The 23,206-nt window shown below is 42.4% G+C and overlaps 1 protein-coding gene across 4 annotated transcripts in view; it reads left to right on the plus strand.

Moving 5' to 3' along the window:
• Positions 1-23,206, plus strand: part of XRCC6 (X-ray repair cross complementing 6) — a 367,025-nt gene that overhangs the window by 274,986 nt on the left and 68,833 nt on the right. For all 4 annotated transcript variants that reach the window (XM_044066525.1, XM_044066544.1, XM_044066515.1 and 1 more), the window contains one exon: positions 17,302-17,431. In XM_044066525.1, the coding sequence (XP_043922460.1) occupies positions 17,302-17,431 (130 nt within the window). The remainder of the gene's footprint in view (positions 1-17,301; positions 17,432-23,206) is intronic.

Here is a 23,206-nt window from a genome sequence, read left to right on the forward strand (position 1 = left end):
CAAGTCATTGATTTATCCTGGTTTTGCTTCTGAAAAGGCTTATACCCTCTACAGTTCTTAAAGGATGAGAATGACATTCCATACCATAATTCTGAGTGATCTTTTAGGTCTGAGATAGGTCCTGGAAACTAAAGCACCTTTCTACTTTTATGCTATATGAATGAGTTTTATAGGTTCATAGTTTCATAGGTAATTACTAGGCTAATGGCACAAGAGCCTTTACAAGCCTAGCCAATAATACCTAGGACATGACAACATTATATCTTAATTTCCTAGATATAGGATGGGGTATTATCAGGGTAGTGGGTCTTAGGGTGCTGGAGCCCTGAGTCATTTTGAAATTTGACCTCCACTTTGTGTGTCTGTGGGTCCTGAGCTATGGAAGTACTATAGTTGGGTAATATCCTGAGAAGGTCATTATTTTGGCTTTTTGCCTCTGCTGCCTGCTACCATCAGACTTCCTCTTGCTCACTAGTCCCTGTGGGACATCGGCACATCCCCATGATAAAGCACTTTTCTGCGTCCTCCATCTTTAACTCTTTCTATGAGCATTTGGCAGATCACTTATTCATTGTAGATAGCCTGTCATTTTCAGCGTGCTGCAGAGCTAGTACAGCAAGCATTCCCTTGTGGGGAAACTCCTTTCTGTCCATTGTTGACTGTACTGGTTTGCATTGTATTTTTGGATGACTGTTATGTATTTTGTGTATATTCATGCAGGCAAAAGTGTGTGTAGTAGTCAAATCCCTTACAAATGATTACCAAACAGTGTTTAGTTTGCTTGGTGCCTTGTTGTAACATCCCTAATTGTGCCATCTGCCAAAGATTTGGTTGTATGACAGTCTTGAACGGAATGCATCCATTCCATCTGCAGAAAAACAGGATGATTGACAGCTTTACTTCCGATGCCGTGTTGTCATGTAGCTTGTTGTCAGTCACAGATATCCCCCTAGAAAAAGGAGTGAAAGGTTGATGCCAGGCTAATGGGAACAGAGTTAAAATTTATTTTTTTTACTTTCTCTTCTTTACTATTTATATACAGTCCTCGGTGTGTTTGTTCTTATGACTTGTCTTTTGTAAATATAAACAACAGGAATGTCTTGAAATGTGTTGATCTCACTGCAGTATGTGGTGGACCTGATGGCTTACAAATTACCAAGTTACACAAAGGTGACACCTAGGGTTAGGAAGCAGGACTTGAATATGTATTGTCAGTTTTTGTTATTGCAGGACTGATTTCACTAAGCTTTTAGCCTGGAGAGATTTTACTATAACAAGCAGAAAACAATGGTCTAACTACCTGGCCAGCAGCAGGAAGAGGAAGCTATAAACACTGTAGGCTGTGGCAAAATGTGTATAATAGTGTGCTGTGGTATGCTATGAAGATGATGCAGTCTTTTTTGTGGTGGACCTATCTGTGGGTACTAGTTATCAGTTTATCTAAATTAATGACAGTGGGAACAGTATTTCTGTAGTAAGAGGTAGCCAGGGAACTGGGATATATAGATTTTTCTGTGTGTTTTTATTGCATTTTATTTCCCGGTGTGTACCATCCTACACACATTTTACTCTGTATATACATTTTCTTTATTTTTGCAAATCAGATTTATTTACCTTTAAGCTCTTATGGCTGGCACTAAATATATAATGTAGCTATACGAGTGTGTAAAATTTATATAGACAAAATCCCATACCTTATCTAAGCAAGCTATATGTCACTCCCTATGTTCCTAGAATCCCTTGGCTTGTATCTAGACCTACTGGAGACTCTCTCACCATTAAACAAAATACTTTATTCATGGGAGACTTTAACCACCCCTCTATTGACTGGGAAATGTACACTGCTATATACTTGCATGCACAATGATTCCTGAACCTTATTCGCACAAATTAACCCTTGACCAGTTAGTTTATACACCCACTAGAGGTTCAAACATACTGGACCTGGTATTCAACAATATAGGAGAGGGCTGCACCCCGCCCCCCTCCCACCCATGTAACATCATAATGGTGAAGTCAGACCCCAAAGCTGTTTCCTTTGAAATAAAATTCAACTCTGCAAACGCAGGAAACCCAGTAACAGAAACAATGTATGTGCTAAGCAAGCAAGCGGTCAATTTCCCACCAAGCTGAAATTGACTCATGGAGACTCTCTGGGTAGACCCCATAGAGTTTTTGTGGGATATATTACAGAAGTAAATTGCCAGGCCTTTCTTCTGCACAGGTACTGCTGCTGCCCAGTTGTGCCCCATCCAGATTTCAAACCCAGGTTTAGCATTTGGTTATCAGGCTGGGATATTTAGGTAATAGTTTGTCAAAATTCATTGTCCTGCCAACCCCAAGTTCACTGCAACCTATGTGGAATTTTTAACAGACGCCCTGAACAACCAAGTAAATGGCTGTATAGAGGTTGCCATACCTACTATAAGTAAGCCTAAAATAAACCCTAAAAACAAACCACAGTGGTGGAGTTATAACCTTAATGGGATATATAACAAAAGGAAAAAAGTCATGGCTAAAATGAGGAAGAACGACCTCCGTAATGATAGGAGTTTTCTAATTTAACTAAACAGGAAACTAAGAGGAATAATTGAGTCCAACAAAGCCAGTTGCAATGCCAAGATAGCCTCATATGCTAAAGACAATCACAAGATCTTGTACAGCTATGTCTGAAACCTCAAAGGCACACCACATCAGTGTTACCCATATCAAATTGTCACATCAGTGGTGCCACATTCACTGAGCAGAACAACATAGTGGATTTGCTGGATGACAAATTCAGCTCAAACTTCATCCTCACTCTTCCCCACCTCCCCCATGAAATACCTACTAACATAACCCCTCCCCCACTATTAACAGGGAACAAGTCCTATCCATGCTCACTAAGACCAAAAACACAGCTTCAGTTGTCCCCAGCAATATTCGGGGATGCTTCCTAAATAGCTTGAAACATGATCTACCTGGACCACTTGAGTCACTTTTCAACTATAGCCTGAAAACAGGCTTTGTACTACAAGAATGGAGGAATACAATGGTAATCCCACTTCACAAGGATGGATAGTCAACCGAACCTGGAAACTACAGACCTATTAGTTTGACTAGTCTAATATGCATAGCCATAGAATAAATTATTGAAATGAACAACAAAGACCTAGGCAGTTTTCAGATATTGGACCCAACCCAGTTTTACTTTGTGAAGGGAAGGTCATGCATACTAAACCTGGTGGGCTTCTTTGAGAAGGTCGCTAAGGTAATGGATGAATGGAAAATGGTGCACATTAACTACCTGACTTGGCTACAGCATTTGATGCAGTACCCCACTCTGGTGTAGTTGACATACTCAGTGAGTTGGACATAAACCCCTACATACCTTGCTGGATTACCAGCTGGCTCCCATACACAGGACCGAAGAAGTCAGGATTGGTGAGACTACCTCCACCAAGAGACCAGTCAGCAGTTGGGTACCTTAGAGCTCTGTGCTGGACTGCTCTATTTTGACATCTCCTTCTTGGAAGTAATGGCTAATGTCAAGGGCTTTTGGCTGACCAAGTTTGCAGATGACTGCAAATTAGGAGCTATCAGATTCCTTTTGTGACACAAACCTCTTACAAGAGGGTCAAACACAGACAAATGACTGATCCCGAAGTTACAGATTAATGCATTTCTTAGCATTGAGTTTTGTAGTGCCTTTTGAGAAAACTGACAACCAGGCTAATTATTTAATGGATAAGATGCACCTAAGAGTTGGCCTGATAGTCAGGGATCTGGGAACATATGCAGAGAATAATCTGCCCTTTGACCAACATGTGGCCAGGATAGTAAGAAAATCATTCTATGTCATCAAGGCTGTAATAAAGGGCATGGCATGCAGTTCCAAGAAAGTCATAGTGCCACATTATTTGGCCCTTATCAAGACCCATCAGTGAGTATAGTGTGCCCCCTTCATCATGTACCTGACCAGACATGAGCAACAGTTGGAATGCCACAGAGGTTCCTTATCAGGAGAATCCACGGTATAAACACATTATCCTAAACAGATCACCTTAAAGCCCTATTACAGTACCCTGTCTTCTACAGGTTACCAAGAGGTGATTTGTGCCTGGCATGCAAGACATTCTCGGATCCAGCTCTGAGGAACCTTTTGCACATCTGTAAAACAAACAGCACTGGTACCACTAGATCCAAAGGTTTAAGTTTTGCTTGTGACATAAATACAACATGTTGGTAAGAAAAGATGCGTCTCGGAGGATTCCAAATGCTCTGGAACATCCATGTGAAGCAGAGTCCATCCCTAACTCTATTTAAGTGTAACCTTGACCAGTGGATGGGAAATCGGAAATTCACCCAGGGTCTCACACCATGTCTCAGATAGTTTGAGCATTGCTATCTGCTTCTGTCTAATATACCCCCCCACGCATAACATCTAGAAACTTCCTAATCAACATACCCAATCTTATAAATGCCCATAATAAATAGAGACTTAACTGGGTTGGGTTGCACAGCTAGGCTTATAAAGGCCCTAGTGGTCTTTAGCCTGTTGTATACTTTCCCAAAGATAAACTGAGGGATAGTTTTTCCAAGGTTACACTATCCAGGTTGTCTGTCCAATTGTATTTCCTTTGTTTACAAAGCTAAGGAATTATCTTTACCTCACAAACCTAAATCTCATTCTACAAGAGCAGTTGCATCTTCTACAGCTTTTTTGGTGGAGTGCCTGTTTGATATTAACTGTTGCAGCTACTTGGTCTGCTGTTCATACCTTTTGTTTCCCATAACAACCTGGACCTGCAGTCTGAATCCTGGGCTTCGTTTTGCTCCAGTGTTCTGCATTTTATATTAGCTGGGGACTCTGTCCTAATAGTTTGGCAAATGGAAAAGAGAGCATTGGATATGAAAGTTAATGTATTTGCTATAATATTAGATTGGTGATGACTTCATTTGTCCGTGTTAGCTTTCTCTGTCTGTTCCCCATATGAAAGTCACGTGTGACTCTGTTGATCATATTGGACCTGTCTAGAGCCTTGTCTTATTTACAATCTGGTACTGTGTCATTGATAGCTACGGTACGCTTTTTTCTTTGTATATGGGATAAGTAGGAGTCTTTGGTGTAACTAGTCAAACTTGATCTGGGGAATTAAGGGAGGAGCCTGAGCCTTGGATCCAAGAGTGTAAAGGTTGCTGGCTTCAGATCCATTCAGATCTGATATACTTAATAGCTGAGACAGGTGGGGTAAGACACTCTGAGCTACCATTATGGTAAGTACGTAACGTTTGTTTATTGATGATGTTGCATTTGGTTATAGCTCAAAAGATTTTAAGTCCTTCCCCAAAAAGTACTCCACTCAATGACCAACAGTCTTTGTAAGGTCCTTTGAAAAGGTGTGAGCTGTAGTCCTTGGAGATATTGTAGAGGCTGTCCTTTTTTCTTAACAAGCTTAGGATTCTGTGCCCACCTCCTCCTGGTTTCAGAAGATGTGGAAAGCCTCAGATGTATCCTGGACCTTGAAGATGTCAGGGAGCTCATTGATGCAAGTGTGTGCTATCCCGCTGCTGTTGCAGGTCATCAGAAGTTTACTCTGGCTGATCAAGTGTGGAACTGTGGTGCCAGCACTCCAGGATGTGCTTCTAAAGTGGGAGCCATTGTGGCTGATGCACTTCTCATCTAGACCTCTTACTCTCTTTCCAGTGTTGTGTTGTTTGGAAAAAGTAATTGAAGTGTATTAGTGTTCAACAGAATTTTAGATAAAGAGAAGCGTATTCCCACTGCAAATCAAGTTTTTATGAAAAATGCTGCATTCTTAAAAGGGATTCTAATTTATTTTTGTGGATCCTGGAAATTGGATACCTAATCTCAGTCCCACTTTTTCAGTATTGTTCCTGCACTCAAAGGTGCGTGTTTGCCTTCTTTTGGTAGGTGTCATGGCATCAGACATCAGGGTTGAAACCCAGACACTATGCTATTTGTTTCTTTTATGCCACTCACACATGTTGAATTGAGTCTACTGCCATAGAAAAGTTTCCATGTTCGCTAGAACTTTCATAGTAATTTCTTTATATAATTACTGTGCAGAAGTCATGACAATTGGGACTTCAGCTGCAAAAAGCCCAATTTCCATCTTCTTTCCTACAGGTCAGTATCCTTCTGTCTCTAGGTGTTGTGCAACGCTCCCTGTGCAGATCATTCTTGCTGTAGTTTTCTGGGTGCACATTATAATCTGATGTGGTCCCATCTGCACTGGAGCTCAGAACAGATAAGTACCCTGTTGTGAGATTTTTCTACTGCTAATTTTGTGGTAGTTTTAATTTTGGGCAGTTTTAGACTCTCTCACTCTGATGTCCTCTTATGTGTTAAGGCATGTGTGGGCCTACAATAGGTAGATGTTCCTATTTTAAGCAGGTTTTCCACAGTCTTTTTTTTTTTGTTTAGGTCTGAGTGCATTCGAGTGCATTCTGTAATGTCAGACAGTGAGCCACCCCAAAAACTCTGAGAAGTAGGTAGCGTTCTTTATAAAACTGCTTAGATCAGAAGAAGCTTGAAGTTTGCACTCAAGTCTGCCATGGCATCCTCAGTTTTGATCTTGGATTCCAGTTTTTCCCTAAGAAAGAAGCAATCTAAGAAGACAGAAAGGGATGTTGGAAACATGATTCTGGCATATCATGGCTCAAGGATTTATGTCTCAATGAAGCACTTTTGAAGCCTCTGAACTATATTTATGTCGAATTCCCAAAGCCTCCGATGAAGCTCTTTGGAAGGCCATTGTGCCTAGGAATGCAGGCATGTCACACTAAGTCGATAGCCGAATCTGTCGGAGCAGACTTCCTGGTATGGAAATTTGTCTTGGAAAGGGAAAACTGTATAATCCACCATCCTGGTAAGGACTGATGCAGCGGACTATGACATGAAAATCTGAGAAACCTATTCACAGGTTCAGATCTCCAAAGCAGGCATTTCAAGTAAAGCAACCCAGAAGTTGAGAAAGCAGACAAATTGCTTCCATTCCCTGCAGATGTCTAGTATTCAGACATCAAGAAGGTCCTTGCCATCCACACTGACTCCGGTTACTCTTGAAGAGTGAATGATCTTGGCTAGATTTTATTTCCGGTATTTAAAGAATCTGCTGCCAATTTCTGATCCCTTTGTGTCTGTAGTACCTCTGGTGAAAGGAGGACAGAGCACTATTGCGAGGCTGAGGAGAAAATTGTTCTTCCCTAATTTCCTCTCCATTAGTGAAAGGCACTGACGCAGCAGGTATTAGATCCTCTGCCTCTCCCACTAAAGTAGTTTTAGTATTTGAAATGGGTAAACTAAAGTTGCATCAGATGCCCTGCCCCCAATTTTTTGCACTGTGGCCCTACTGCATGTAAAACATCTGCACCAGAACAGCCAGCTGACCCATTTATTGATGAGAGTTGGTTGAGAAAGGCCATCATTACGATTGTCACACTGGCAGCCCAGCTGTCTGAAATTTTGTAAATAATTCTGTATCATTTGCGAATATTGATATGGTTTATACAGAAGTATGTGTTGTACAGGGTTTGTACAGTACTGAGCTTCAAAAATGTAACCACAGCATGACCTGCTGGCTTAAAAGAGAAATGTATAGAAACTATTGTAATTGTATGACTGTGTATGTTTTTAACAGTAGAAACTGGAACATACAGAGTTAATTTACAAAACTTCAAGAAAATAAGCTGAAATTAAAAATTGTGCTATAAAGTTATCTCTGTTTCAGTTCAGTAGCATACACAATGTCTAGAGCTAGAAGTTTTTTGTATTGTCTTGGAGAGAAGTAATTACTAGGTTTGAGATGCAAAAGTGTTCTATTGTTTTATGACTTTCAGGTTCTGCAAACATCTGAGAGATATGCATTTTTCACACACACATGTCAAATTCAGTTTCTGACAAAAGGGTGTTTAGTGGGGAAACTGAAGTCAGGTAACAAAAAGTGATGTCATCCAAGCTAACCCAGCAGTAAAATTTGATATTAATTTAAAAACTCTCTCAGACTGGGCATTTTGTATTTTGTCTTGGACCTGGCAAGAACATCCACTCATCACCACCTTCTGCACTTGCCTTGCTGGAAGTAAGTTTCTAGGGCTTAGTAACTCTCTTAGATATAGATAGGAATATATTAAAGATTAGTTTGGATGTTTTCTGTATTTATTTGAGACTGTCCTGCAAAGTTGTTTTAAATATTTCCTGTGATTTTGAACTCTGGCTACTGTGTTGATTTACTCACTATTGTTTTGTTCTTTTATTATTTATTATTAAATATATTTAAACCTTTGTGGCTGATGTTTGTGAGACATATAGTTCTTGGAGTACTTGCATATCTATTTGGTGACACTGTACAGGCCACTCCTAATAGCCTGGCTTTGTCAGACTACCATTTGGATTAATAGTAACATTACACAGTAGGATTGGACACCCTTTAAGGGCGTTAAAAGTAGCTGATAAGGGGTATTTGTGGCAGTGGTAACTACCTTATAGTCTGGGTAGAAGGAGGCATAGCTAGTTAACCTGTGCCAGCCTTCCCCAGGTGTGTGTGTGTGTGTGTGTGTGTGTGTGTGTGTGTGTGTGTGTGTGTGTGTGTGTGTGTGTGTGTGTGTGTGTGTGTGTGTAAAACTAATCCCAGAGTGTGTGTATGTCAGCTACTTGGGCAGGGACACGAAACTCTGTTTGGACAGAGCAAGTGTTGGAGGACTTGGCTTGGAGCTGTGGCTAAGGACTCAACTCTTTCGCTGTGCCAGTGGGGAGTCTTATTGGGGATCTGGAGAAGGAGGGAGAAACCAGCCCCAGACTGACTGTGATCTCTGTGTGCTCTTAAGGGAAATTGCACTTTACTGTGTGTCTGCTTGTCATTCTCCCATTGTGTACATCCTCCACTGTTGCCAATGGTGAGGATTGAGGTTCCTTAATTACTGGGCCAGTGCAGGGGCATCACAAAGATGACCATCAAATTAGTTTGAGGACTTTTACTAATGGCCCTACCTCCTGCATGTGTTCAGCTAAGCAGTATTGGGGGGGAGAATGCAGTAGGCTGACTGTGCTGGTCATCCCTCACTTCCACGAAGGACGTTGACAACACGCAGCCCTAGCCCCAACCGTAAGACATGGGGAGTGATTTCCCCATTCTCCACCTAGGAAATTTCGCCTCTTTGTGCTGACTGAGAGCTCAGTGTTCACCCTTTGCCCTGGGAGAAGCAAGCAGGCTATGCCCCTTCATTCCTCTCCCTCCTTTTTCATTTTTCTAGTGCTTGAACTGCTAATCAAGCCCTAGTCATCTGAGTGTCTAGTATCCATGCTGCCACACCATAAATACAAGCAAAACAATGCTTTAATTTATTGGATTTGAAATGTTTCTAAACATGTAGCTGTTCCTCTTGCTTTGGGGGCTCTGCACTCGCACAGACTGCTAGTGAAGTATAGTTATGATGATGATGTAGTTGTAACATCTAGGGTGACAGCTGTGGGTTTAGTCATTAGAAGGCATGCCTGGCATAGTCCAACTCCTGCCGGAGGATGTCGAAGCACGACTGCTGAGTGGACCACTTGACAAGAGGCTGCTCCTTTGGAACTCTGCGTGTGAAGTGAGGCAAAGGGAAGACTGCAGAATGTGCCCAGGTATAATTGGAACTACCCCTCTAAACCTGGACGTTTGTATCACAGGCATGGAATAGGTAGAGTAGTGAAAGTAAAACAAGGGTTGATATAAGAAGACAGTGGCAGGGAGACCACATGGGAAAGCCTGGAGGAGTACAAGGGTTGTCACCTCTGGAGAGAAGCCTTAGATGCAGGTCATCTAATAGTATGCTACTAAACACTCACTTAGACCTTTAAGTGACTCTCCCCTACTCCTTCCTATCTACTAAGGATCTGATGTAATGAATAGGCAATTCTCTGTCATGTTTCTGGCCTGGTGGATATGTTCACTGACAACCATTTAATTTTACAACAGACAAACTGTGTGTGAGAAATGTAGATGCACAGTGTCATTGTAGGCAGAGAGCTGTCACATACACAAATAAAAAATGCAAAGCAGGTTGTTAGCGTTAACACCCAAAATAGTCCCTACCAACATTAAGGAACAGGAGCCGCATATATGGAGGTACTTGCTTATAATTTACTGAAACCTGCAAGACCTCCTAAAAGCTTCTCTCAGTGGTCGGACACTCACTCAAAAAAACAAAAAGCATCTCACACAACACGCAACTCTAAAAGTCATAGTAGCCCTGCTTTCAAGCCCATAAGGCAACACCACCACACAGCCAAACATTATAGTTATTGGGGATTCCTTTGTAAGATGTACTGGTGTCACTCTCTTACCAGGCTAACAAGGAGAAGATCACAGTGAGGTGTCTGTCTGGAGTTAGGGTCCTCCAGATCATGTATGTACATGGGTCTTTAAACCACAAGTAACCAGTATGACACAGTCATAGTCCATGTGGGAATAAATAACTCCAGACATACCTCACCGGACTGTATGAAGAGAAACAATATGGAGCTCTCTGAATGTGTGTCCCACACTGGTATAAATCTACCCTTGAGTAGCATCCTACCTTCCCCAGTGATGATGCCACAGTACCTGCAAAAAATTGACTTCAACAGTTGATTTAGTTTCTGGTGTCACAGCAAGGGAATCAAATACTGTCAGGCTGAGGAGACATGATCTACAAACCGCAATGCCTTACCAGAGATGGTTTGCACTTGTCACTAGTTGTCTTCCGGATACTGGCAAAAATTTAATCCCCAAAGTGCCTTTTATAGGCCATGCCAAGTTGTTAAACCCACCACTGTAACAAAAATCACAACTGCTTACTGCTGCTCAGTGCTAGCAGTTTAAATAAAAAAAACTGCACTCCCTGGAAGCCTTCCTCATGTAGTCATGGAAACAGTTCAGAACCATGGAAAAGCACCCCATCTATCAAAGGCTACAATGCCTTTCATACATTTTTATCCTTGTTCAGGGTAAAACAAAGGGAGGAGGTGTGTCAGTAATAAAGGACAAGTACACTGCTAGACTGTTCCAACAACATGACTTGCTTGAGCTGCTCCATGCCCAACTAATCATAGGTGTAACAGATTCTCTAACATGAATCTGGAAAACCACACCTCTTACCCAAACCTACTGGAATCTGTTAACATTCAGTTTTAACACCATACTTATGGGTGAGTTCAACTACCCCTTCATAAACTGGGAGACTTGTATGACCCATAATTTGCTTTCTCAGAGGGTTTAGAACTTCATCAGTGCAAGCACCCTGGTGCAACTAGTTAGCTCCCCAACTAGAGGTACACATATCCTAGACCTAGTACTCACGAGCATGGGGGAATGGTACTCCCTCCTATGCATTAACTCCTCTCTGTTAAGACCTGACCACAAAATGATCTCCTTTAGTATTAAAACTAACCTAGAACCCCCATCAAACTCCAAACCTGTTAAGAACTTTTCTAAGACCAGTTACCTCAAAGTGACAGCTTATTAAACTTCCAAGTCCCACTGAACCCAGATGACACCGAGGCCTACTGTGAGCTGTACACAAAAGCACTGTACAACCACTTTGATAGCTTCATAGAAGAAGCAGTACCTGTCTTGAGTCAAGCCTGTGATTATTGAAAAAATAAACCCACTTTGGTGGACCCCTAGCATAAATAGGCTATTCGACAAAAGGAAAAAAATCCTCTCCAAAGCCAAGAAGAAACAAAACCATGCAAAAAGGCACTCTAGTCTAAACAAGCAAATTGAAGAGCTGGTCAAATTTGCCAAAGCAGACTGTGAGGCAAAGATAGCCTCCCAGGTGAAAGACCACCATAAGGCTTTTTTTTTTATGTCTGTAACCTCAGAGGAAATGCTCAGCAATGTGACGAGTGAGTCTTAAACGACTACACTTACACCCAGCCTGAAACTATAGTAAACCTGTTCACCAACGAGTTTAGTTCAAATTTATCTTCCCATCACCTCCTACCACACCCAAAGAAATACCCATGACCATCCCACTACTGGTTATTGTGAGAGTACAGGTCCTTACTGTGCTCGCTAAAGCCAAAAAAACAGCCTCCATGGGTCCCGACAACATTCCAGGATGCTTCTTAAATAGCTTAAAACAGAATAGGTCAGGGCCACTAGAAACCCTCTTTAACCACAGCTTCCGGATGGGCTTTGTCCCAGATGAATGGAGAACTGCAACAGTCATCCCTCTGCACAAGGGGAGGGGGCTCCATCACCTGACCCCCAGGGAACTTCAGATCCATAAGCTTGACAAGTCTTGTCTACAAGGCCATGGAGAACATTATCATGGGCCTTATCAATAACGACATGGAAACTCTCCATACAATGATACAGACCCAGTTTGGCTTTGTCAAAGGGAGAACTTGCCTGCTCAATCTTTTGGATTTTTTGAGAAAGTTACCAAGGCTATGGATGAGGGTAAAACAGTACTCACTTTATCTAGACCTGGTCAAAGTTTTCAGTACAATCCCTCTCTCAAGGATCATACATAAATTTATTGAGTTAGGCATAAGCTCCCACATTGTCAAATGGATAGCCACCTGGCTCCCTGACTGGGTGTATGTTGTCCAGATAGGTGAATCTACTTCCAGTAAGAAACCTGTTACTTGAGGGGTCCTGCAGTGCTTAGTGTTGGGACCTCTCTTATTTGGTATATACTTCTCTGAAATGATGGCCAATGTTAGGGCGTCTGGCTTACCAAGTTTGCTGATGACTGTAAACTGTGAGCATTCATTGAATTCCCAAATGATGTTAACATCCTACAAACAGCTCTAAAAATGACAAACAACTAGTGCCAAAACCATGGTCTAAGACTAAATGCTAAAAAAATGCGTAAACATACCCTTCAGTGTCAGATATCCATGCAAATTATAATATTGATAGCACACTGTAAAGGTAGACCCAGTAAATGAGGGACCTAGGAACACAGATAGTAACCTAAACTTTGACCACCAGGTAGCTACAGGAGTGAGGAAATCCTTTTCTGTGGCTCAACTTATAAGCAAAGGCATGACATCAAGATCAAAGAAGTCGTAATGCCATTGTGCTCTGCCCCAATCAGGCCCATAATAGAGTACAGTGCTCTCTTCTGCATGTACTTAACCCATGCACTTCACCAATTGGAGTGGCCCCAGAGGTTTTCCACTAAAAAAAAACCAAGCATATGACACCTGCAGGTGGACTAAAGGGCCCAATCCCTTTAAATATATGGTGTGAGACAGAGTAGGGGGGACTTAAACCCGCCTGTAAGGCATTCTCTGATCCAGCCCTGATGAAAATGTTGCATATTTGCAAAAAGAACTATGAGGGTTAAGCATTCCCGTGGCCTGACCTCAACCTTATTTATGACTCTAACAGAACTTGCTGGAGAGACAGATTCATAGGCTACCTCATCTATGGAGTAAAACTTTTTCCATTTTAAACAAAACCCATCCTCACTCTCTTCAAAAAGAATTTGGATAAATGGATGGGGAATGGTAAATTCACTCCTGGGATACTGCCCATGTCCCTTTATGGACAGAGGCAGTCTGTAAAATGACTCAGGGCTTCAACACCCAAGGACCCAATACACTGATAGTACCCCATCCCATATCTGGAGAATTAAGATCTAATATTGTTATATCCTTTGTATTATTGGCTAGGCTGGTAAAGTCTCTTGTGCCATTAGGCTAGTAATCACCTATGAACTGTTAAGGTCTCCTAGTTCATTCTATCTTGAAGAGCCAGAGAGCCATAGCAAAACATCGGTGAATTATTAACGTGGTTACAGACTGACAGAGCTCCTAAGTCCTCCCCCAACCCACAGAAAGAGCACCACTCAAAACTATGCATTCTCCTGACTGCTTATGAGACAGATCTGGATTTCTGTTGCCTAAGAGACCTTGCATAGTTCCTTCCTTTAGAAGAAGGTAGGGGAATCCCATTGTTTTTTCATTTTGATTTGGACTGAAGACTTCATTTGACAACATCTGGTGCATCACATTCTGAATAGTGACTCTCAAAAAGTGATGCCTGTGCTGCTGAAGGATGATTGGATGGATTCACTAGTTGTGATGGATGTTCTTTTGACACATTTGTGCCTGGGAGTCTGCTCAAGAGATTCCTTCTTTTCACTCTGCATGGATTTCACTTTCAGTTAAAATTGCTGCTGTTTGGTGTGTCCTCTGTACTCAAAATGAAAATGTTTATCATAGTGTTAGCTATGGTGGAGACCTTGCGTGAAAGGACCTGTTGTGCATTTCCTTCTCAAGATGACTGACTCCTTTGTTGCCCATTTGAGGGACTATCTCATAACGTCTTTAAGGGTGCAGGTTGTGGGTGTTTTCATAAATGAGGTAAAGCTTTGTGTGAGCATGAATGAGAGGATTGCCTTAATAAAGAAAAAAAATGTGACATGTCAATCTGTCATTGCTGTCTGCAGAGGGGGGAACCAAGAGGTGATGTCCCTAGCACTCGGGCTGTGGTTGCAGTAGAGAACTGTGGCTCAAATCCTTCTGTGTTTCATGGCCAGAGTCTTCACAAACCAACTTGCACTCATGAAGATGATGGAGTGTTTTTAGCTGTACAGTCACAACTTGCTTATAGATCTGATCTCAAATCATTCTTTTCAGGCTTTAGAGTGGTGGATTATACCTACCAGTCTCAATGCGGACCTTTAAATCCTCATTTCTGCAACAGAACTGTTAGATGTTGACTTTAGATCCCTCATTAGCTGTTTGGGGAGGTTTAGGGGCAGTGAATTCCCAAGGAAAGGTGTTCTTCACATAAACTATCTAGAGCTGTATGCTGTGTGCAGGCTCCTCAAATGCTTTGAATGAAGAGCTAATATTACAGTCTCCTGCTTGCTGTATTCAGTCAGCCAGTCCTTGATATGGTAGATGAACAAATGGTGGCAGATGTCCATATCCCTTCGGCAGAAAAGGAAATGTTTCTCTGGCAGTTGTTATAAACAAGTACATCACCCTTATAGCTCCTCACATTATGGGAGAAGTGAATATATGCTGGTGGACTTGCATAGCTACAGCCGTACCTTGAAGCTGCTAAATTAGGAATCCTATCCAATCAGGGTTTTCAGGAGTGGAGCACCTCTGACATTGGCTTCTTCTTTACTGGGGAAAATATGGTACCCCGTCCTCCCAAATGTCTGCTTAGTTCAACAGGGCAGGGAGGAGTGGTTGATGGAAACTTTTGTTCCCCAAATCCTTCTCATTCCAGGAGAAAGACCCAAACTGGTGCTTGTTGTTCTGTGGTGGTCAGCATGGGTGTTATTTCAGGTTTTCATTCTAAATATGCCTGGCAGAACACGTAACGATCTCCATTGCAAAGAATTTTCATTTAGATTTCCAGCCAGACCACCAGTTAGGAGTCCTGGAGGTGACAGAGTTCACTTGGAATCTTTCCACTTTAGAGACCTATTCTGTTAAGTGGAAGAGGTTCTCCATTTTTGTGCAGATCTTCTCTGCCACGTCAGCTGTTCAGTTTCTAAGTAATTCTGTCCTGTCTTAGGCATATGTAGGACTTTGATCTCATCATGTTACACATGTCTGGCATTTCTGTGCATCATGCCTTAGTGGTGGAGCAGAATTATAGCTGTCATCAGCCAGTTCTTTAAAGAAATTGTACCCACATTTGAAGATCTTTTTTTTTTTTTCCTAGGACCTGAACTTAATGACTTGATTAGTTTAACTGTCTTGCGTTGGAATGCGTTTTATGGCGGCCATCATAGAGTCATAGACTGTTAGGGTAATGACTGGGGGGGCTTTCTAAGCCTAGCCAAGTTTTCCCGAAAGAATAATGATGTCCTGTATCCAAATAGGGCATTGAGGGCCAGGCATTTATGTGCTACCTCTGTCCATAAGGGACATGGGTGCCAGGCCTGGTGTAAATTTCCCGTTCCCCATCCACCAGTCTAGGCTGCGCTAGAACTGGATAATAGATGAACTCTGCTTCACATGGCTGGGGAAGCCTGTTCCACAGGAGGGGCAGTCTCCGGGGTGCATATCTGTCTCTCCAGCATGTTCTGTTTAAGCCACAGACACAATTCAGTTACCTAGACCTTATGTTTCTGGTACTTTCACTTACAAATATATAGGTGATTCATTAGTGTGGGGTTTGTAGATGCCTTGCTAGCCAGGCATAGATTACCCCTCAGTAAATCTACAGGAGACTGAGTAGAGGGAAAGGGCTTGAAGGTGCTGTACATAAGTCAGGTTTTGTTATGCATTGTATCCTTTTTGTAAGGAACCTTTGAGGTCGCTCTAGTTAATGCATATGCCTGGTCAGATATATATCAAAGGGAGCATTGTACTCTGATTGGTCTGATAAGGGTGGACTACAGTGGGATAATGACCTCTGGATCTAGATGCCTTGTCCTTACTTATAAGTTTTGTAACATAAAAGGATTTCCTCACCACTATGGCCACATAGTGGTTGATCTAGTTTATCATCACTGCTTCTCAGAATCTTGCAGCTTCATTCTGCTTTTTAAGATGAGGATTTAAGATGAGGATTGGCTGCCCCTTAAAACTTGATCCATGCTTCTTTGAAGTGTGCCACCGTTGCTGATGAGCCACATTTGTTCAGTTAACCCTTTTTTTTTTTCTTGACAAGGGCTAAAACCAAGGTAGGTGAACCCATTGCACCCTAGTTGTTCATCACCAGCTCAGGTTTTACTTGATGACAGTGCATGAATTCAAGAAGGCTAAACAGTAGCTCATCTTTATTCCACAGAAAGAGGGAGAGGCTGGCACTTTCATAGTAACACTGCTTTCAGGAACCACTCCACAATATGTCGTTTAATGATACTTTCAGGAATGCCTCCATTGCAGACATCAGCTGTATTTCATACTGCCAAAAAAGTGCATTGTCTGGACCACAATTCCATGTGTCCAGTCTCCTTTGGTACCCTATTTTGCAGGATTCATCTTTCTGAACTTTCCCTGTGCAGTCGTCTGTGGGATGTTTAAATAATATTCTTCACAGTACTTGCTAAGGAAAGTCTCTTGCATTCAGTATAAAAATATATATCCCAGTATCAGTTGACTGATGCCATTTTACTCCATTCCATTGTATTGGGATGGCCTTGCACCACCCAGGAATCCCCCTTTCCTGGCAAGTAAATGTTTATATATCCTTGTATTCTGTGGTTGTGTTTCTTGTTTTGCAAATTATGCTCATGTAATTGGATGAGAGTTAAAGCTAGTAGAACAGGAGTGGCTGCTGTGAAAGAATATGATTTTTCAAAAGAAACCATTTTTTCTGAACTAACTACCCTTAAATCTTTCTTTCTCAGGTTTTCATGTAATTTTTCTGCCGTACGCGGATGACATCAGGAAGCTAGATTACCCAGAGAAGGTTCAGGCCAATCAAGATCAGATAGACAAGATGAAGGAGATAATTAACAAACTAAAATTTAAGTATAGGTAAATGTTTTTTTTTCCCTTTGTGGCATCTTAAAAGCATTGTTGATGACCTATTTTTCTAAACTATTTTATAAAACATGTGAGCACTGGGTTTTAATATATTATCAGTTTAGATCTGATGTCTGTTTTCATCCAAGTCAACCTTTGGGTTATTGGATCGGACCTTAGATCTTTTCAGAATCTTTGGATCAAGGGTTTTGGAGTCCCTTCCCATAATTCCCTCTGTATACCTCAGATCTCCTTTGCTACTTTATCCAGAAGGACGTGTTCTTCGAGGGCTCTGACTTTATAGGAGGTAAGTGATCTTTTCGTGTTTTTTTATGAGCTATGTTTTTTGGATAATTTCCTTAACTAGCTTTCTTCTTATATTTCTTACTGTAAACACTTCTCTGATGATAAATAAAATACTTTACCTGTCATTCTTTAACAAAATTATTATTGCATTTTTCTAGTTCTCCTTTCCTTAGTCGGAGTGTCTAGGTGGTGTTTTCTTAGCCCATTGCTATTTTTTAGTCAGTGCTAGTTTCTTATTTTCCCATTATGTCAGACAAGGTTGCTAGTTTTAAGAAGACTTCAGCCTGCAGCCACAAAATCCCACTGCAGGACCCTCACTCTGTGTATCTACTGTCTTGGGAGTAGCACACCTGGATACTGACTACAAGGCATGTGCTTTATTGGAGGAAAAGCTCTTCGGGACATAGGGACAAGTTAGTCCTAAAGGACCTACTTTCTGCCCAGGCAGGAACTGTGCTCCATATTCTTTTTCAGATACTCCTTGTCTGCCCAAGAGAACCAAGTCATGTAAGGAAATTGAGAAAGACAAACCAAGAGAAAAAGCGCGAGAGAAGAAAGTTCAAAAAAAAAAAAAAAAGTGGTCAGCAGATTCTATGGAATATGTCTTGCGCTGAAAACTCCAAAGCATTAAGATCCAGAAACTGCTTGGATCCATTCTCCAATGCCTTCTCCTAGTTTTTCATCAGAGCTGTTGAGTACCAGGCTTTAGTCTCCCATCTTGCAGAAGAGGTGTGTATCCCTACCACCTGTAGTGACTTTGTCTTCAAGGTCCTAGGGGACTTCCACAGGATGATACGGAGGTTTCTTTTGAAGCAGATTCAACTGGAGATCCTCGTCCTTCAGGCACCCTTGGTACGGGCCCATCTGTTCTTCCACTGACTTCTCCTGTTTCGGTCTAACCTTTGGATCCAAAGTCCACAGATCAAAGCCTTGCCAGAGCATCGACATTGGAGCCAACAGTTATGTAGACTTCGACAATATCCCTTACTGTCTGATCAGAATGAGTCTTGAGGGAAAAGCCTCGGAGCCGTGACCCAGGGAGCTGAGTCGACTCTGAAGTTTTCAGATCTCTCTTCCCCTTGGTGCCTCAGTGCTCAGTAGCTCAACTCTGTTTTCTGCCTCATTGCCAGGGTAGATTGTGGCAGTAGATGTCCCTTCTATTTCTTTTTCAGAGCAGATGACTGCTTCCTAAGCTCCAGTTGCATCCCTGGCATTTGATGCATTTGAAAGGGTTCTTTCCAGACTGAGAGAAACTGTGTTTCTGCCTTGCTCTTCTCTATACTGACCTCTGTTGAATGCTGCATCTGAGTCCATACATCCTGGTCAACTGAGACAGTCAGCCTCCTTCAAACTTTGGGTACTCGCCATTCAAGTTTCCAGTGAGCTTCAGACCCTTCCCCAGAAGCCCAAATGAAGCAGGGTCCTAAGAAACAGATTTGTAAAAGGAGACACTTAGACTCTTCCAAGTCAGTTACTGAAAACACAAACTTGGAGGGTGAAGGGTCCCCACAATCTCCTCTAGAAAAGTTACCTTTGGTGACATTCTTGAATTGATGAAATGATGAGAGGGTTGGTCCTCTGCTGCCTCTCCTGAGGAATTTGTGTTCCTTGAGGTGTTTGAGGCTGGTTCTTCCACTTCTTGGGTGGTACTACCTGCCAGTGATCTTATAGACCTAGTGGTACAGTGTGCATGGAAGGAACCTGATATGGTGGAACCGATACCATGAAAGCCAGACAAGATTTTGGTTGCCCCTAGGAATAGGAATCATTAGAGCAAAGGATCCCCCTGTGGATGCCATGGTTGTAGCAGCAGCCGCAAAGAAGGAACTCTAAGGGGAGAGTACATCTGTACATCCCCCCGAACAAAGAATCCAGGGCTTTGGACAGATTCGGAAAATGGACTTGTTCTTCAGTGACTTTTGCAGTTAGAGCTCTGAATTAATTTTCCCATATGACATGCTGTCAGAGGGACTTGATGATGGAGCTGACCAAGTCTTTCTCTGGTCATTTACTGACTGACATCCAGAAATCAGTGGTCCCAGTTGTCTACCCCGCAGCCCATGTTCAACATATCCATGTGTCTGCTCTCCAAAACCACTGATGGTACAGCCAGAGCAGCAGTCACTGGCATCACCATCCACTGGCATGCCTGGGTGTGAATGTTACTTTGCAGAAGGCTTCAAGATGTCCTTCATTAATTCCCCTTTTGATGGTTTAACTCTGTTCAGACTGAAGGTGAAAGAAACACCAGGAGCAAGCAGGAAGGCAAGACCCTGTCTGCCACTGGAATCTGCATTTTCAGCCCTCAAAGGACCTTTTGTAGGAACCCAAAAGAGTGTGGGGGGGGAGCAGGTGGTTTCAGAAATCCCAGAATTCAGCAGAGATGCTCCTGCAGACAGACCCCCCCTGGGGCAGAATGGGGAGTAACTTTAACAGATGTCACCCCAGAGTTAGTCCTTTCACTAAGAAACCCTATCAGGTTCCTGAAGGGTTGTGCAACTACCGCTCTTTGGAGGTAGTCTGGTGGGGGGGTACTTATTCCTACATCCTCAAGCCTGGCAGGCTATTGCAGAAGATTCACCAGTGCTGAGAAGGCTACACTATTCACTTTATTTCCCCTCCATAGAAAAACAGAAGAATTCCAGATGTACCATAAAGTCAAATGGAATCCCTAGCAGCAAAAGTTAAAAAAAAAAACTGCTAGAGAAAAGTCATCCAGCAGGAGGAAAGTAAGGATCCGGAGTCTTTTCCAGGTTCTTTTTAGCTCCGACAAAAACAGAGGATCTTAGGCCAATCTTGGACCTCTTCCACCTCAACCACTTTGTGAAACAGAGAAAGTTATGGATGGTCACTATTCTGAGAAAGGAAGACTGGATGTGCTGTCATATTAAGATAGTGAGGTAGTCCAGGGTATTTCTCCATTTCCAGCTGAGAGCCAATCATTTTCAATTCAGGGCACTGCTGTTTGGTATCATTATAGAACACGGATGCTCACCAAATGAGTGGCAGTGGTAGCAGCTTATCTCAGACTGCAGGGGTTCCAGGTGTTTCCGTATTTAGAGGATTGGCTTCTTACTACACCAACCAAGGGATCTTTTGGTCCAGCATATAGACTGCTTGCCTCATAGTTGGAGATATGAACCATAAGATAGCCAAACTCCCACAATCCAGAGTTTTGTCCCTGTATCAAGTAGTGCTCAGTTCCTTCAACATCCCTGTCCTCCTACAAGAGTTATTCTCAGGCTGCTGGGCTTAATGGCCTTTTCTATCACCCTGGTTCCTCTAGCAATACATTACATGAGACTCCTACAGTGGACCCTATTGGTTTAGTGGTCCCAGATGTCTCACTCTCTTTATGCACAGATTCATCTTGCATCAGTTTGCAGGAATCACATCAGTTGGTGGTTGACCTATGCAGTGGTATTAGATGATTGATCGCTCTTCTCACTACCATGAGTAGCAGTAGTAACCACTGACACTTCACATCTGGGGTGGGGGCATTTCAAAGGGAAGACCATTCAAGGTTGTTGTTCACCCATAGAGGCTAGCCTTTATATTGGTGTTTTGGAGATGAGGGTGGTCCTCTTAGTATTGAACGCTTTTTAGAGTTCTTTCCCCAAATGTGCATAGCTGGAAAGATGGGTTGTATGTGGCGGTAGTATGGCATATCAACAAGCAGGGAGGAAACTAATCGTATTCAGTATTCTGGGAAGACATGAGGATTTAGCAGTGGGTGATGTCTTCCCTGCCACTTTTTTAATTGCAACGCACATACCAGGCAGACAAACTTGAGCAGATCTATACTGCTGTCCCACGAGTAATCCCTCAGTCAGTGGCAACACAGATTTTCAGTCACTGGGGCCAACTTTGCTGCAGTCTTTTTGCTTCTTACCTAAACAAGTGCAGCAGTTACACTGACCCTGTTGAAGGAGCAGGGCAGTTACCGAGGGATGCTGTAGTCCATAGTTGGCCTGCGGGTCTCTCATGCCTTTTCTGTCATTCCTTTCATAATACAGTTTCTTCAGAAAACCAGAAGGTGCAAGGCCAGAGTTATTAACTGCCTGGTTCATCCTCCAGTTCTAACAGTGGTCAGAAATGCCAGGCTTTCTGCTCCAGTAATCCATATTTTGTCTTTTTTTCAGAAACCCAGTACTAGAAAAGTTAGTAAATGGAGAAGATTTACCATATGGACTTCTTTCAAAGGGTTGGATCCTTTTTCAGCCCCTCTTCCACCCACTCTGGATTTCTTGACAGATCGTTTTAACAAGGTATCCAGGTTCTTAACCATCAAGGTATAGTTAGCGGCCATCTCCAATTTTCACATTGGGGAAAACCAAACTTCTATTGCTCTCTAAAGATTTCAAAAACTTTTCTGAGGGAAACCTTCCTTTAAGACCCCCTGTTAGAGATCCAGTTCCCCTTGAGCCTTTACTGTCATGCTTTAGGCTCTAAAAGAAACTCCATTTGATATTTTTCTTGGAAAACCCTCTTTCTTGGTAGCTGTCACGTCCAGAAGTAATGATTTCAAAGTTGCAGGCCTTATTCTGTTAACCTCCATATCTGGTCTTTGACAGTGTCTTTAAGAACAAATCCTAATTTTCTCCCAAATGTGCATTTTAAACAAATCTTAATCAGGCTATCAATCTGCCACTGCCCTTCCCAAAATTTTCTAAAAAAGGAGAGTATATTCTACACACTTACTCACGTGCCTGAACATAAATCCCTGCGTCACGAGATGGGTTGCCAACTGGCTTACAGACCGAACTCACACAGTAAGAATAGCGGGCTCCAGGTCCGACTCTAAACCAGTCACAAGTGGTGTCCCGCAAGGCTATGTCCTGGGACCCCTACTGTTCGGCATATATTTCTCAGAAGTACAGGCAAACACAGGAGTACTATGGCTAACCAAGTTTGCCGATGACTGCAAACTGGGAGCCATAACTGACTCTCCAGCTTACACGGACATCCTCCAAAAGGGCCTTACTGAGACACCTGGTGTCAGTCATAGCCTCAAGCTAAATGCCAAAAAATGCATAGTCATCCTGTTTGGGAAAAACAAAACACCCATGAGTTACCACATAGGTGGCAGCCCCCTTAATACAGAAGAGGTAATAAGAGATCTGGGAACCCAGGTAGATTGTAATCTCTTCTTTGACAATCATATTGCCAAAGTAGTTAGGAAATCCTATGTGGCCCATCTGATTACTAAAGGGTTCGCATCTAAAAATGGAGGTTATAGTGCCCCTCTACTCATCACTCATCAGACCCATCATAGAGTACAAAGCCCCATTTGGGGTGTACCTCACAAGACACTACCAACAGCTGGAGAGACCACAAAAGTACCTCACCAAGAGGATTACTGGCCTCAAACATATGTCCTATGCAGCCCGACTGAAAAAACTCCGGCTCTACTCAGTGGCATATCGCTTACTTTGAGGTGATTTCTGCCTGACTTACAAAGCCATGTCCAACTCAGAATTG

The sequence above is a fragment of the Protopterus annectens genome, chromosome 1.part0 (genome assembly GCF_019279795.1).
Source record: "Protopterus annectens isolate FY-2018-M chromosome 1.part0, PAN1.0, whole genome shotgun sequence".
Classification (NCBI taxonomy): domain Eukaryota; kingdom Metazoa; phylum Chordata; order Ceratodontiformes; family Protopteridae; genus Protopterus; species Protopterus annectens.